Raw genomic sequence first — 17,766 nt, 5'->3', positions numbered from 1 at the left:
TATGAATCAATAAGGGTAGGCCTCATGCTTCAAAACATACCCCTTGGCCCACTAACCTTGTGACACACATACGCACACACGTATGCAACCCTTCCATCACGAGACCCTTCGAAAAGACCAACCTGCCCCACCCTGAGTGGGGTTGAGTGAATTCTGGCTCGTTGTATTTCATGGCACCACATCACCAAGGGCCCCTTCATGCCCGGGGCCTATTCACAAGCTCCACATGTCCCCCTGCCCCGATCAGCCCATAAGGCCCTTCTGGCTCCACCCCCGGTCCCCTTCTTCAGTCTACTTTGTGCTGAGGATTTGATCCAGAAAAGCCAAAACAGAGCATTATAGTCTGCCACCCACCCCCCATGATCCACTTATGATGAATATTGGTGAGGGTGGGCTGTATGTGACATACATGGTTTTTTTTGGGGGGAGAAAAAAAGGTGGCAAACGTACTTAATATCTTACTTTTGTCTGAAGTAAAAGTACAAATAAAAAAAAACTAACATTTTTACTGTTGATTATATGTTACGCCTGATTTAATAAATGTAAACAATGGGGGAGAAAACAATCCCCCTGCACACAAATTAGTTTCCCTGCTTTTATAATGGTAACGTATTTTCCGCTGTATTATGCGCACCCCCAATGAATGGTGTATTTCCAAATATAAGGCACACCACATTATAAGGTGCTACAGTGGAGGCTGGGGTTATGCACTACTTCTATAGAAAGAGGGAAATGGAGTCAGTGGCAGCTGACAGTAGTTGCGAGACCTGTTGTGGCTCAATATTACTTCACATATAAGGCGCAGGGTCATCTTTTGAAGACAATGATGGCTTTTTGAGGGCGCCTTATACACTGTCAAACCGATAAACACAAACAAAAATTAGTACATCCAAAAGATAGGCTGCCAAATGAAAAACAAAGTAATGTAGTTTATTAAATACATTGTAAGAATGAAAATTGTAAAGAGCAATATATTGGGGGGACTAAACACATTCTCAAAAAATACTTTTTCAACATCGCAGGGATAATACTAGTGGGGCTCAATCGGCAGTACATATGCACCTAAAAGCTAGCAACCACTCATTTGACGACAATGAGGTTAAAATCTTAGCGAAAGAACATAGATGGTTTGAAAGGGGAGTAAAAGAAGCAATTTTCATAAAACAGCTAAATCCTTCACTAAACCGATATGGTGGAGTGAGGTTCAATTTGGATCGTTCGTACAAGAGACTGCTTAGGCAACATAGGATTAGTAATGCTGATGAGGTGATACCAGAGCAAAGAGGGCAATCAGGCCAGTCGTTAGTCAGAACAATAGGTGCAATCAGTGGAGCCGCAGGGAGTAGTCCTCTGCTCCCCCCCCAACCTGAGAGCAGGGACCTATCATAGCAGAGTCCGGCACCGCCATGACTGCACAGTAGGGATATAAAGAGGGCCGAAACTACCAGTAAGACTAGTTCGCTGACGAAGCATCTTGGAGAAGAAGAAGAAGCGAAACGTCCGACACCTTCAAAGAAGTACAGATGACGGCTGAAGAAACCTTTTCATCGATGGACCACTCCTGTATGACTGAGAGCTTACTCAGACGTAGTGTCAAAGACAGTAGATGTGCTCATACTGAGACGGGAAAAAAAAAAAAAGATATATTAGAGCTACCTACCGTTGGCTCGAGCAAGCTTATTTTACTGAAACAAAAAAGTTATCAGGAAGGTAAAGTCAAGTGATAACAGATAACTGAAAACCTACCGTATTTTCCGGTGTATAAGGTGCACTCAAAGCCTTGATTTTCTTCCAAAGATGACCTTGCGCCTTATGCGCAGGTGTGCCTTATATGTGAAGTAATATTGAGCCACAAGAGGCATCACAACTACTGTCTTCCCCCTGAAGGCATCTCCCAAGCCTCTGATGTAGAGCCTTATAATATGGTGTGCCTTATATTTTGAAAACTCTTATATATTTATATTATTTGGAAAACTTTTCATTCTTTGAAGGTGTTCCTTATAGTCCTTCTATAATCATACTGCTCAAATCCGAGTGAGACCAGAAGCTAGATATTCTGACAAAGCCACAACAGACAGACCTCAGACGCAACATTCCTCTGCACAAACCCCCCTATGGCTTCATCCATGGCGCACTCTGGCCCCGCCCACTTGTCCGCCTCGCTCACTCAACTCGTCCTCACTGTCTCGCTCACAATAATCCCGTATTTGTGTCTGAAAGCAAATCCGCATGCCTTCCCGTCCGACTTGCGCATTTCTGTTTGCACCATTTCGGGAAATTCTATGCCCACACTGAGTGACTCGAATTGGCAGCCGAAGATGCTCAATTACCCCTTGTCAAACACAACCATTATTCAATCCCCCCCTCCGAGTGAATTCAAACTGACAACTTGTGACATATACAGTAAAGTCTCGTTATATCGATATCGGATATATCGATAGTCTCGGTTATATCGATACTATTTCTATGCACGCACGAAGAAAATTACATGCAAACAGGGTCGGATATATCGATAGTCCCGGTTATATCGATATTTTTCGGACTCCCTTGAATATCGATATAATGAGACTTTACTGTATATATGGTCCCAGCCGTCAGTGAGCCAAGGCACATATTTTGTGTAACAAAAATATACAGTACAGTGTACTTAGGGGATAAAGATAGCTGTCAAAAAGATGAATGTATGTCCACGTATGTTGATCATAATAGCAATTTTGTGGCAAACATTCTGAACTTGGTTAGTGAAACGCAAAATGTTGTCAATATTTCACCTATTTATGACTAATGAGAAATTATAGTAAAGTAATGGATTTTGGTGATCATCGTAGAAGTTGACATGTTTGATTTGCATACCTGTCAACCTTGGCTAACAGCTGCTCTTATAAATGACTACAATTCCCGTATAAAAGTTGTAGCACATTGTACACTATTCGAAATGATCAAAAAATGCTAACACAAGCGGAAATGCAGACAGTTTACCGCGCATGTGCATGTCATGCTTTTATCAATCCGACCGTACGCAGCAATAAAAAAATGTATACGATTGAGGATTACTTTTGCTGGTTTGGCGTGACAATACTAGCGATCGGCGGCAGCATTGTCGTTGGCTACTAGCAGTTGAGACCAACTGGATTTGAGCCAAAATGGTCTTTATAAGATCGGTTCACAATTTAAAAAGTTGTTTTCCCCTGAAGAAAAGTTGTAGTATGCCGTCCATTATTTGAAATTATAGAATATATATATAATATGGCGAGTAAACAGATATTGATTTGCTTTCATAGGCCATATAAAATGATGTGGCGGGCCAGATTTGGCCCCTGGGCCTTGAGTTTAACACCACTGATTTTAAAGGATCTTCAGTTGTTTCTCTATACGCATGATATTTTCAACGTGTACAAACCATTAAAACTGTTGGGAATATCTGCCAACCGCAACATTGAGCGAACTCTGACAACAACAACAACAGTAACAATAAAAAAGGTCAATGAACTTCAAATTTCACCATATTTTCCAGTGTATAAGGCGCACCAGGGTATATATAAGGTGCACCTTCAATGAATGAAAAATGTTTTCCAAATATAATATCTAAATATATCACAACATTATAAGGTGCGACAGTAGAGGCTGAGGTTATGCACGACTTCTACAGGGGGATGTGTAGTCGGTGGCTGCTGACAATAGTTGCGTTACCTGTTGTGGCTCAATATTACTTCACATATAAGGCGCAGGGTCATCTTTCGAAGAAAATCAAGGCTTTTGAGTGCGCCTTATACACTAGAAAATATGGTAAATAGGCGGATGGATGAAGTTTGTTGCCACTGTAAAACAACATCCCAAAACTCAAAGTATATACATACCTTGTCATATACATACAAGGTCATTTTTTTTGTGGTTCAGCAACGCCTGGAAGTAATCTTCCAAAATACACAACGAATAAACACTGTGTATGTAAATGTCAAAATGGCGTTATCTCAAACTAAATTAGTTTGTCACACGAGTTGTGAATTTGTTTTATTGAAAGCCTGACAGGTTGCGAGACTTTTTGGATGACCGAATGGCGTTTAGCCGATTTATGTGTGCAGGTGCGGACAGGAAAAGGGGAACGGGGGGATGTGTGTGTGTGTGTGTGTGTGTGTGTGTGTGTGTGTGTGTGTGTGTGTGTGTGTGTGTGTGTGTGTGTGTGTGTGTGCGTGTGTGTGTGTGTGTGTGTGTGTGTGTGTGTGTGTATGTTTATGCGAGTGTGTCTGTTGACACAGCCGTTATATTGTCCTCCGTCATCCCCAGTCAGGATGTTTAAGAGATGTTTCATGTTTTTGGCTCCCGCTAATCTCCGCTGGAGAGTAAACCTGTGTAGCTGGAAGGCCTTGGACCCTGCAACACGAGATAGTCGAGGCCCCGTGTGGGGAGCCGAGCGGCAGATTTATGGTACAGTCAAGTGCATATTGCTCATGAGCTGCATGCAGTCAAAGAATTCCCCCCTCAAAAAAACTAGGGAGTACACTAAACCTGATAAGCAATCTTGTGATTTAATAACTTTGCTTTTGTCTATTTGATAGCATTTGGTCACATTAAAGCAGCAATTTCATGAATGATACGAAGAAGAACAGAGAGCTACTTTGATGCCATCCGCAATTGTCTTGGATGGTCAAACTCAATATCTGGCATTTTGACATCAAACACATTAATTACTTTTTCACTGTATTGATAACGATAATCAAAAATAAATTCAATTACTGATGCCTTTATGTGTCCCTGAATGTATTTTTGATTTAAAAATGTTTTGACGATATCAAGTTCTGGAGATATTTTGGCTTTTACATTTGACCTATAAAAGCAATGCACATTTTATCACGCATTGCAATTCACAGCTATGACATTTCATTGTTGTTAAATTGTTGACAAAAACCTGAATAAATAATTATTAATAAATATACAGTACCTGGTTATATTACATAGTTTATTTTATATTATTATTATTATTATTATTAACTCATTCGCTGCTATTCACAAATTTATTCGGGAATTGGAAAGTGTGACATGAAACGGCCACTCCCAAATTTGTTCAGGTGTTTGTTTTTCTTGTGAAGGGTGCCGATAAAGCACTGTTCAGACCTTTGGCAATGTTTTTCCACTTAGACGAGAGGGCAGCATTTGCCTTTTGTCCATGTTAGCGCTTTGCTACAGCCTCAGCTGTTGTCAAAGCGCTATAGAAATCAATGTATTGTATTGGATTTTGTACAGCTGCCCCCATTTCAAGCTTCGTTAACTCCAGACCCATATAACCCAAGCGCATCAACGGGCAACAACCTGACGACATCAGGAACAATGTTGAAGAACATTTTAACACACAACTTAACTCATTCACTGCCATTCCCGAATCTATTCGGGAATTGAAAAGCATGGCGTGGAGTGCCATTCCCGAATTTGTTCGAGTTTGTATTTTTCTTGTGGGGAGGGTTGCGCGAATCAAGCTGCGGTCAGACCTTTGGCAATGTTTTCCCTCCCATGAGCGGGCAGCATTTCCCTTTTGTACAGCTGCCCCCATTTCAAGCTCAAATAACTCCAGACCCATATAACTTAGGAATTAACTCTTTTTCTGATTAAATGTGGAGAATGTCTGAGAGAGAGAGAGAGAGAGAGAGAGAGAGAGAGAGAGAGAGAGAGAGAGAGAGAGAGAGAGAGAGAGAGAGAGAGAGAGAGAGAGAGAAAGAGAGAGAGAGAGAGGTTTCTTATGCTGAAGTGAATGTTTATGTAGTCCTAAAACTCAATATTCTGTGGGTTCTGCAATTTGAGTGAAAATGACAAAAACCTTGGCACTGGAGTGGACACATTTTTATAATAATACATTTCATATATAAGCGCCTTTCAAAACTCTCAAGGACACTACAGTAATAATAATACATCATCTGGCAGTAAATGAGTTAAACATACTGAAAACACAGTGTGCCATAGAAAAAAATAAGGTCAGATTCAGAATCAATTCACCCCCCCGCTCAAAAAAATACACAGAAAAGTTTAATTAATTTTAAAATCCCTGATTAAAAAAATACTGGTAGATTAAAAATTAGTTGACCACCGATGGCGATTTTAATCTCACTGGGAATATGTACCCTCCATGCAGCAGCCATGCTTTGCTAATTTCAACCGCTCTCAAAAATTAATTATTCAGTTGAAGCGTCAAGGCTGATCACACACTGTACAGTAGACCGGGTTTCATCAGTGAGGAGGTGCCCCAAGATAGCGATCGAAGTGGATTCATTTCCAAATGCACGTCGCTCCCAAGACTTTATTCGATTTAGTTAATGAGACAGCAAAGCAGAGGAAGCGGGCTGAGCACAGGTTTGGGAACTCCGGCGTAATTAAGACGTGGCTGCCGCGACGACGCTCTTTATGCACTTTGATTAAAAACACAATATCCCACCAATTAAAGTGGTTTGAGTGGTCGGGCCAGGAAATGAGATAAATCTTTTTCCGTTTCGCACCCCTTTTGCACCTAAAATACCCCTCATTGCTGTAACCTTTGCCCTGGTCTCTTTGTAGTCTTATTCTTTATAGGAAGGAAAGGTCGAACTATTTGTCTGAGAAGTTGTCGTCGGTATGCCATGTTAATGATGTTTGCGTTACACCAAGCCTTCTCTGACAGAAATGTGGTTTTTTAACTCACTACTTGCCGGATATATGTCCACTCCAGTGCCAGGGTTTTTGTCATTTTTACTCAAATTGCAGGATACACAGAATATTGAGTTTTAGGATTACATAAACATGACTAGTGCAGCATGTTCTACTGAAGACAAATTCCAATAAAGATGATTCTGATTCAATATAGAATAAGAAACCTTATACTCTCTTCTTTCATCAGAGAAAAAAGAGTTAATTTCTAAATTATATGGGTCTGGAGTTATCAGAGCTTGAAATGGGGCGGCTGTACAAAATACGATACATAAATATTGGTTTATATAGCGCTTTAACAACAAGCTATGGCGAGAACAAAGCGCTAACATTGAGACATGAACGGGATATACTAGTCATGTATTTTACATTTTTATATTTTTAGAGTACAGAAAGTGTTGAAGAATGAATGACTCTGTCTTTGTGTTGTCATATTATTTGTTATTTAGTTTTTTGTTTACTTTGTTACTTCCACATTGAGTGAACGCTGGCACTGCCGCTGTAGCTGCCGCTGCTCACCCGCAGAAAAAATATCCTGTGACTGTAAAGTGTCCTCACGAGTTTTGAAAGGCGCTTACAAATGAAATGTATTATTATTATTATTATTATTATTATTATTATTATTATTATTATTATTATTATTATTATTAATAATAATAATAATATGGAAAAAGGGAAATGCTGCCCCCTCATGGAAGGGAAAAACATTGCCAAAGGTCTGGTCAGTGCTTTATTGGCACTCCAGCAAGAAAACGCTAAACCCGAACAAATTCAGGAATACGTCATATTTTCAATTCTCAAATAAATTCGTGAAAGGCAGCAAATGAGTAAAAAAAAATCCCACAGTAGAGCTGTAATGAGCATTGGTATAGATTTCCTGTAGCTCAAACAGTGAGCTTAATTGACCTGAACAGCTCTGAGTGACTTGGCACCTCTTGTCTCGCCACCTCCAACCCCCGCAACCCCCCAACCCGCATGCCTCACCCCCATTGGAGCTCTTCCTCTGGGACAAAGAGGTGTTTGTCCCACGGGCACTCCAAAGCTTTGTTGACTGTTTCTGTCTTGCAGAGCAAATTCGCTCTGGCCTCCTTTTGTCTATTGTCTCTTTTTTTAAGTTTGAACAAAGTTTACACAAAGCTCCATCTTTTGAGGTCATTTTCCACCCTTGGGGAAAAAGAGGGGGGGAAGCAAGCAAATGGGAATTGAATTTTTCAACTGTCCGACCTCTCTCTCAACCACTATCTCGTTTGTTTTCTTCCAGGGATCATATATACACAGTGGACATGGACGCCGCCACGAACGACGAGATCTTTTTCAGTAAGGTGAGTAAGCGAGACGTGCGTCCGGCTTAGAAGACGCCTTGTCCTGCCGGCCTATGTAACCCTAATCACCTGTCGCGTGGGTGTGTGTATGTGCTACGTCTTACTCGCCGCGTGCATCACGTTGACCCCGTTGAGTGGATTATCCAATCAATCGGCAAGTAAGTGCCTGCGTCATCCATGCTTCGGGAGACAACGTCGGAACTAAAGGCGACAATGAGATAAAAAAATCCACATTTAATCTTCAGATGCAACAAGGTCAGAATACAGCAATGGTGACGCAAACTATTCCACATTACACTGGCAGTGAACCTTGCTCGAACAAAATAAATAACTAAATGAATAACTGAATGAATAAATTATTAAATAAATACATGAATAAATGAATGAATGAATGAATGAATGAATGAATGAATGGAAAATGACTAAATATATGAATGAATGGCTAAATAACCGACTAAATAAATGACTAAATAAATGGATGAATAAGTAAATAAATACATAAATAAATAAACATAATAAATATAATAAATGAATAAACAAATAAATTACTCAAATTACAAATAAATGACTCAGTAAATAAATGAATGAATAAATGAGTAAATAAATAAATAAATGGATGAATATATAACTAAATAAATGAATAAATGAATAAATGATTAAATAAATGACTAAATAAAGAAATACAAACATAAATAAATAAATGAATACATAAATAAATAAATGGATGAATAAGTAAATAAATAAATTAAGAAACAACTACATAAATAACTAAATAAATGACTAAATAAATAAATAAAAACATAAATACATATGGATGGATGAATAAGTATATACAGTAAAGTCTCGTTATATCGATATCGGATATATCGATAGTCCCGGTTATATCGATACTATTTCTATGCACGCACGGAGAAAATTACATGCAAACAGGGTAATATATCGATAGTGTTATATCGATTTTTTGGAATATCGAATAAGTATATATATAAATAAATGAACGAACGAATAAATAAATAAATAAATGGTTGGATGGATAATGAATGAATGAATGAATGAATGAATGAATGAATGAATTGTGCTTTGTAGATACTCATTAAAAATGTTGGTGAGCAAAAAAACTGTAAGGAAATAAGCTTTTGAAACATCTTAAGAGTTGGGCCATTGAATGAAATGTTTGGCATTTTGTGAAGAAATACAAGTTTATCAGTTGAAGTTCGAATTTTTTTCCCAATATATTTGACATGTTTGACAACAATTGTTGAATTATGGATGATGCTATTCGGCATTTAAGTTATGTTGACTTTTTGGTCATACCTTTGTGTCCCCACTATAACAGAACTTGAATGCCTTTATGCACATTAGTGGTTATCCGCAACGCGCGGTTAGCTAGCTAGCTATGCCTACACCACAAAAACGGCATCTTCCTTCTGAATAGCCCACTGTTGTAGCCACTCTAGGGTGCCTTCTTGTTGTCCATGGGTGAGTGAGTATCGCACAAAGATGTCGAATAATAAGAAAAGATGGGGAAAGAAAGTCAGACTCAGAGTCTGGACTGGGGATTCAAGCTAGCGTAGCTGTTTTGGAGCGCATCAATGTCAGACCTGAAATTATGGAATTGATCCTGTAAAAAGCATTCAAGGATTAAATCTGATTTTTTTTCATGATTACATTTCTAAAAGCATTTTTCTCTGTGTTTTGTCGAATTTTAAAGGCATTTCACTTTGTTCAGAATGAAAACGAAAATACATCCGAATGTAAATATATTTGAACACAAAAAATTGTGCGCACAAAACTGAAAATTTTGGATGTTTTGTAGGATATGTGTTAGATATGCATAGTGGGGGTGATGGGGTGATCTGTGTGAGTCGCCATAGGCGGTGGCTGACACCATTATCGTAATATGAGTTAGAATTGATCATAAATTATTTCGCGGTAATTGTTTAATTGGAACGATAAAATAATTTTACGGGAACAGAATAAGTTCCTGGTCGTTTTTGACAATTTGCGATACGGTTCAATCCCCTTGCGGATTGCCAGACCTTACTGCAATTCAAATAACGGGCCCTAACGAGAGCAGCGAACACATGAAAGGCTCTTGTTGATTGATGACCGAGACTCTTTAATCAGCCCCAAACATGCTCCACAATGGTGGCGGGCGGGGACTGGTCATTGACGGCACTCAGGGGCCAAAGTGTGTGTGTGTGTGCGTGTGTGTGTGTGAGACAGTGCTACAAGGCCATTGATTGATAAGTGTGTGTGACACTGAAAGCGGATGTATGCAGTCGTGTGTTTATAGCGGGCTGACATGTTGTGTTGGCTACCAAGGATCCAAAAGCAGGTTAATGTGTGTGTGCGTTCTGGAATAATTCACCGATTAGTCCAAGTGCTCTAATCACCACACTGTGGTGCTCTGCGGCTCTCAAACTGATCCAGAGTCAGCATTGTTCACCTCTCCGTTAATGCATAACAATTACAAGTTCAATTTGTGACCTGGTTCCTGATCAGCGTTAAGTGGGAAATTTGACGTTTGAGCAGTAGCCTCGGAAGGAGAGCAAGAATGAGCAATAATTTCACGTTGCTAATCACAGGACACGCTCATATGCTAAGCCTGAAAATTCAACAAAAGAACATGTTTCCATTTAGAACTTTCAATTAACTTTTAAAAGCTCTCTGCATTGCCACTGCATGAAAATACCACATCGCAATAGTTGTTCTAAATAGTTTCACAGCCTCATGTAGCTTTGTAAAATAAACAAATTAGAAGGGCTCATCATAAGATGCGGCGCACCACTTCGCAAATTGCAAACTACAACAAAAAAATCAACGCGTTATACAAGGACATCTTTCATGGGGCATTGATTGAAAAACTAATTAGGTCGACAGAATTGCCTCCTCCATTGAGGAGTCAAAACTGGCTGGCTTTTCTACTTAACTGATAATTCCACAAACATATTTTCAATGTTGTGTTCAGACAAGTGGAGGCACATAGAACATATTATTGTTTAAAAAAATCAAACTTTATTTCCATTTTAAAGGGAATGGAGGGAGCAGCTTCCATTTGGCTGGGAAAGCAAGCTGTGTTCATTCCCACAACGGCGCAACCACCCCTTACTATTTGTTCCGATATAGATGTAGATATAGATATAGATATAGATATAGATATAGATATAGATATAGATATAGATAGAGATGTAGATGTAGATGTAGATGTAGATGTAGATGTAGATATAGATAAAGATATAGATATAGATGTACATATAGATTTAGATATAGATATAGATATAGATATAGATATAGATATAGATATATATGGATGTCTACACTAATTATATTAGATTAATTCTCCCAACATTTTTGTTGGATAGAATGATCATAGCTAGATTTTTCCTCTTCATAATGAAAGAAGTAACAATAACGTGAACGTAATTTTTACACCTTTTATTAAAAATGTCGATCTTTTAATTGAGAATGATTATTGCCCTACAAAATTATAAGTGTGTTTTTTAGGGGGGGAATTTCCATAGTTATAATTACAGTATTTTCCGGTCTATTTTCCGGCTCACCAGGGTATAAGGTGCACCCCCAATGAATGGTGCATAAAAAAAAAAAACACATATAAGGCGCACCGGACTATAAGGAGCACCTTCAATGAATGAAAACAGTTTTCCAAATATAATATAGAAATATATCAAAGATTTCGAAAATATAAGGCACACCACATTATAACACACTACAGTAGAGGCTGGCGTTACGCACTACTTCTTCTATGGGGGGAAATGGCATCAGTGGCTGCTGACAGTAGTTGCAAGACCTGTTGTCGCTCAATATTAGTTCACATACAATATAAGACGCTCCTGTGTATAAGGCGCAGGATCATATTTTGAGGAAAACGAAGGCTTTTGGCTGCGCCTTGTAGACCGGAATACGGTACATGTAATTATGGAAAATAAATAGTCCACTTATCCAAGGACATATTTCAACATTGCTCACAGTAAAAAAAAACATTTGTCTGATGTTGTTTTAAATCACGGTGAATATCATTTTAATCAATATAGGCAAGAGTAAAAAAAAAAACATAATTCTACCATTACCAATGTCAATAAAAAGTCAACATTTTTGATATAACGCTCCCATTGGATGCCAAAAAGACTGTGCAGGTGTACCTAATGAGGCGTCCAATGAGTGCTCTGTAGCCAGTTTGCTTTTTGTGTTATTTTATCTGACCTCATGTTTTGTTTTCTCTTCCTAATGGTCCTGTTGGTCCTGACTTTAACTTGATTGCATCTTTTCCCTGCAGAAAATGACATGGAAGTCCAGGCAGGCTGACGTGGACACATGCCGCATGAAAGGGAAGCACAAGGTAGACAGAAACACACACACGCACACACGCACACACACACGCACACGCACACGCACACACACACACACACACACAAAAGTAGAGTTCTGCAATAACACACTACTTGTAGTTCGTAAAACCGTCATCTGTCACAATTTATAGAGCACATTAGTGCTAATCTTTCCATCAAATGGCAGCCTGATTGTATTTTGCTTGGATTTACTGTACAATCATCTCCTCTTGCTTTCATTATGGATGAGACAAACCTGGTGCTGCCACCCAAAATCATTCGTAAACGTGACATTGACGTAGCGAGAGGAAACGCCACATGTCGTGATTACACGCAATCAGTTTGCATACCTGTCAACCTGCAAGACATTGTGACCTTACTAACGGGTCAATTTTTCCTTACTTACTGAGAAAAAAAGCATATATTTCATTGTGCAATTTTATTAACAAAATTTCACATGTAAACACGCATACTTTGAATAAGTTACAACATATTTCTAGCAATAATCAAGTATGTTCTTTGTTGTGGAGTATTGTGGCCTTTTTTCTGCTGCGTTGTCCACAACAAAAAAAAAGAATTTGAATTTGTGTTCTTACGATGTATAATGTTTATAAAAAATATGAATGATATTACGCCGGAAAAAAAACATGATAATTTTTTTAATTCAAATTATTTTCAAAATAAAATCATCTTGGCCGGAAACTTTTGTTTCTTGTCGAGACTTTTCGCACGGACTTGTTTTCTCTGTAGTCTACTTTGCTTTTTACGAGTAGCAATATTTGTTATAATTAACATTACTGCTAATATTTAATGTGAAAAACGGAATCGAAAATATCTCAAAATGATATTTAACATTTTTTTACGTTTTCCGTACAAACTTTCTTGCATATCGGACACATCTGAGAATTTGCAAAAATCGTACAGAATACGGCCGGTTGACAGGTATGACTTTGCCACGCGTGTAAATGACGCGCCTTTTGGTCTAAACATGTCAATTATATAGAACAATGACAGATTTTCCCTCTCTTTCCCTCCTTTGTGTGCCGCAGGATGAATGTCACAATTTCATCAAAGTCCTCCTGCAGCAAAACGACGATGCCCTGTTCGTTTGCGGGACAAACGCCTTCAACCCCTCGTGTCGAACGTACAAAGTAAGGAATGCCCTTTCTTAAAACGTTTTCCTCCCCCCTTTTCTTCGCCTGCCACCCGCATTTGCGATGAGGTTATTTTGCACACGTCGACAAAAGCGAACGTGGGAGCGGAGGGGCGGACGTAGATGGATGAATTGCACAACTCCGTTATGTGCAGGTGGACTTTGACACGCTCGATTTAGAGGCGGACGAGTCGGCCTACCTTCGCGCAGGCACATGAACAAGTCCTGAAATAAGACAAAGCCTTGCTTTTGAAGAGGAGCCCACTTGTATGTAAGGGAGGGAAAAATAAGTCTTAAAAATCCACTAATGAACTCTGAGTAAAAACTGGATTTAAAGTTATCGCAGAACTTGGTGTCAGTGGTGTTTTATTTTTTTTGTCGAACAACGGAGAGGCTTCAAAAAATACTCCACATCAGGGATTTGCAAACAGTGGGTGTTTGGATAAAAAGTGAAATATTGCTCTGCTATGAATGTGTTTCATCCACAAAGTAGAAGACTTAGAAGCATTTCCAAGGAACTTGGTATCCGAGTGCTTGGCTCATCTGCCGCACAGTTGGAATCTGAGTTTGAATCTGAGGTGCTCATTTGTGTGGATGTCTCCTGTGATTTTTTTTCTTTTCTGGCGACGAGTCCATCCTGTACTTGCACCTCTGGCCCAAGTTCAGCTTGGACAGGCTGCAGTTCACCTGCGATGCTTGTAAGGATATAGACCACCAGTCAAACACAAGGCCCAGGGGCCAGATTTGGCCCAGCGTAATATTTTATATGGCCCGCAAAAACAGATCACGTGTCAAATTCGATGATCACTGTTAAAATATGTAATAAAATATCAAATCGTCATGTGTAATAAACTACATGGAGATTTTGCCAGACTTTCAGAATTAGAATCAGAAAGCCTTTAATGGTCCCACAATGGGCAATTGCAATTTCCGGACCCTGTTTAGATAAGATTAGATGAGCCTTTTTGTTCACAGTAGCAAAAACAAAATACAAGAGCTGCTGTAAAGGCAGCCACTGTCGCGGCGCCATCTTGAAGTTAAAAAAAAAACGAAATAACAAAAAATGTGACAACACAAAAGACACAGACAGTTATTCAATCTTAAACACTTTTCTCCACCCTCCTTGTTGTATGAAGCAGTTCTAGATGAAAGAGGAGAGGATCAAAGTGTCCTTTTCACCAGTGGATTAGTGACATCATGGTGAAATGTGCACGTTTGCGACAAGCTAAATGTTGAAAGCAAACACGAAGCTATAGCGTCCATTGACGAAAAGAGATTTTCTCACATTTTGTGTCATATGTAAATTCACTTCAATTCCAAACCGCGACAGGTCTGCATTCACTGCCAGACGATGTGCAAAAATGTGTCCACTGCGGCCAGGTTTTTTGTAATTTTCACTCAAATTCCAGGACCCACAGAACATTGAGTTTTCAGACTACATGAACATTCAATGTCGCATAAGGAACCTTAGACTCTTCTTTCAACAGAAAAAAAGTTAATTCCTAATTTATATGGGTCTGGCGTTGTCTGAGCTTGAAATGGGGCGGAAATGGAAATAGTTTGAAAATACACCATTCATTGGGGGCGCACCGGTAATACAGTAATTTATGAATAAGCATTCTGTCCAGATGAAAACATCATTAACAACATCCAATCGTCCATTTCTTCTTCGCTGATGTGAAATGAAGATAGGCGCATGGAGCTTGTGATCGCAAATGTTTTCTCTGTGTGATCATGTTAGGATGATTAAACATGATGCTTTTAATTAAGCTGGCGCAGCATTGCAAAGCAACAATTGCTCAGGGGAGGCAAGACCACTACATTTTGAAATAAAGTATATCCATTTAATTAGTCAAATGGGGTCAAAAATCACAAGAAGTTCCATATCCAATAACCATTGGATATGGAGAAAAAATATTTAAACTACTATGACAAGATTTGATCCCAAATGTTACTGACGTAGAATATATTTAAAGGACAACCGACACCATTTTTTTGCCATTTTTCCTAACAGACACCAGAAAAAAAGTTTTATAGCATCTAAACTACCCAAAACACGCAGGCTGATATTTTTAGTCAAATGCAAAACACCAATAAAAATGACTTAGTTTGCCAAAAGTACTTCAAAAGGACCTCGGAAGTGGCGAGTTTCAGAAGGTCCCGCCCCCTTGTTCGTGACGTCACGCCAGGACGTCTAGACTTGCTCTAGAATCAAAACAATGGCTTCAGATTTGGAGAAGATGCTTTCTTGTTACTCATCCAGTTATGAATATGATTCAAATAAGCATACATGTTTGCAATCGATTAAAGACGTCCTTCCGTATCATTTTGAGGCATCTGGTCTCCAATGTAGCGTCCCAGAAAATGCACAAGATGGCGCCCAAGCTCCGTTGGAAATGGGCTGCTTTGTCTGCTGGGAATTTGTGTCAACTAGTATCAAATAGTAGTCTTGGTGCAACACACGATTCACCATCGCATTATTTATGTGTTTTCCTTCTAATTTTGCCATGAACACAAAGTTTTCAGACCAAACAAAGTACCCAAAATGTATCAGGTGTCGCTTTCTCGGTCAGGGGCGTTCCTGACATGACGTCACGTCAGGAATCGTCACCAACTCGAAAACAAGACTTCCTGAATATTCAGCGTGAGTCTTAAAACATAAAATATAGCTATGTACGGTGGACTCTTTGTAAACTACGCTCAGTAGAAGTTATTTTAAGTGATTTTACAAATTATGGACACAACTTGTCCGGAGGCGTCTGTTGTCCTTTCAGGGAGCAATTGTAGCTGACTACTCCCCACCTCTTGTTGCTTTATTTGAAATAAATGGATGATACACACACTGATTTTATCCTACCTGAATTTGCTTCGCCACATGTTTTAAGCAGAAAAAAAACAAAAGTTCTCTACTTCATTGCCTTCATGGCTCAGCATGTTAAGTACACCGAATGGATGCAGCGATATTAGAGGTACTGCTGCAGCGATGTGGAATTTATGTCTCTGCATTTATCAGGCGTGGTTAGCTTTTATAGGCCCCACGGTTATGGTTTCAAGGTTTAGCTATTACCGCTGCAAGCTCGGTAAAGTTTTGAGAGAGAGCAAGAGGGACAGAGGGGGTTCGCTGTACATACAAGGATGCTTGCTTTTACAAATGTCGAAATGAAGCACCTCTTCCATACAAGAAACGAGGTATGTCTTGTAAGGAGTTTTTTTTTTGCAGTGGAATCACTGTAAAATGTGAGTGATGTCAGGCTAGAAGATGTCTACTTTTCTGGGCAAATTCCATGATTAGTGAGTTAGTTTCCTCACTGTGAAACAAATTAATAATTAAACACTAAGCATATGTGCTTGCAATTTTCCAAGAAAAAAAATGCACTTGATTTAGCCAGGTGGCTAGGAAAATATGCTCTGAAGCAATCTGTCCGTCAACCAAGCCATCTCTCAATCTATCCATCGATCAGTCAATGCCTCCATCTACCCATCCGTCATCCCGCCAATCTGAAATAGCCACATGCTACTAGGAATGCTAACAACCTGTCAGTCCTTTGAATGCATGCAGGGGTCTTCAATTCCACTCGGGTCAACGAGAATGTTAGTTTTTTTTTCCATGTGTGTGTTTGTACGAGTGTGTGTGCGTGTATGTGGCACCTTAGCCACAGTTTATTCCAACAGTGAAAAGAGCTTCTGTTTCCAGGGGTCGACCTCATCCCACGTTCATCAACATGAGGATTGCATAGGGGAAGGGAGTCAGTTTAGGGGAGGTCAGACGGAGCAGAGGTGGTGGGAGCCCACTGGGGGCAGGCGGTGGCTTCCACCAGAAGCAATAACCTGCACCGCTCTTCCAATTTTGCCTCTTCATTAGCTTAGTTAGTTATCGCCTCCTCCCTTGTTTCGTGTTAATGTCAGTACACACGCAATCAAAACCCAAGCAGGCCCTCAAACCCCCCGCCCCCCCCCTTTCTCCTTCTCCCCTGCCGGTCTTAATTCCTCTCTGTCGACGTCTTCCCGACTGTTTCTTTCTCTGCCTGTCATCCCCTAATAATAAACAGTCCGTCCAGCTGGTTGCCACGTATGAACGGACGACGGGTTTCATTGGTGGTTGCCGGGCAAAGTGTTGGCGATCAGCGTGGTGTCTGCAGGCTGTTTGGTCGTCAGGTTCCCCAGCTTGGTTCCCTGGTTTCAGGGTTCATTTCTCACATTTTACAAACATTATTCTCAATATAGAACTCCGCCAAGGCCATATTATGGAAATATATGTGTACCGGTCCAAGTT

At 39.7% G+C, this 17,766-nt stretch overlaps 1 protein-coding gene across 4 annotated transcripts in view; it reads left to right on the top strand.

Annotated features, from left to right (window-relative positions):
- The window catches only part of sema6a (sema domain, transmembrane domain (TM), and cytoplasmic domain, (semaphorin) 6A), a 169,443-nt gene that overhangs the window by 80,455 nt on the left and 71,222 nt on the right, over positions 1 to 17,766 (top strand). For all 4 annotated transcript variants that reach the window (XM_088993961.1, XM_088993965.1, XM_088993963.1 and 1 more), the window contains exons 4-6: positions 7,931 to 7,991; positions 12,289 to 12,351; positions 13,390 to 13,491. In XM_088993961.1, the coding sequence (XP_088850087.1) occupies positions 7,931 to 7,991; positions 12,289 to 12,351; positions 13,390 to 13,491 (226 nt within the window). The remainder of the gene's footprint in view (positions 1 to 7,930; positions 7,992 to 12,288; positions 12,352 to 13,389; positions 13,492 to 17,766) is intronic.

This window comes from Hippocampus bargibanti, linkage group LG04 (assembly GCF_051943395.1).
Source record: "Hippocampus bargibanti isolate YZ-2025 linkage group LG04, ASM5194339v1, whole genome shotgun sequence".
NCBI classification, from domain to species: domain Eukaryota; kingdom Metazoa; phylum Chordata; class Actinopteri; order Syngnathiformes; family Syngnathidae; genus Hippocampus; species Hippocampus bargibanti.
The sequence above is the reverse complement of the archived record's forward strand: the minus strand, read 5'-3'. Positions and strand labels throughout refer to the sequence as shown.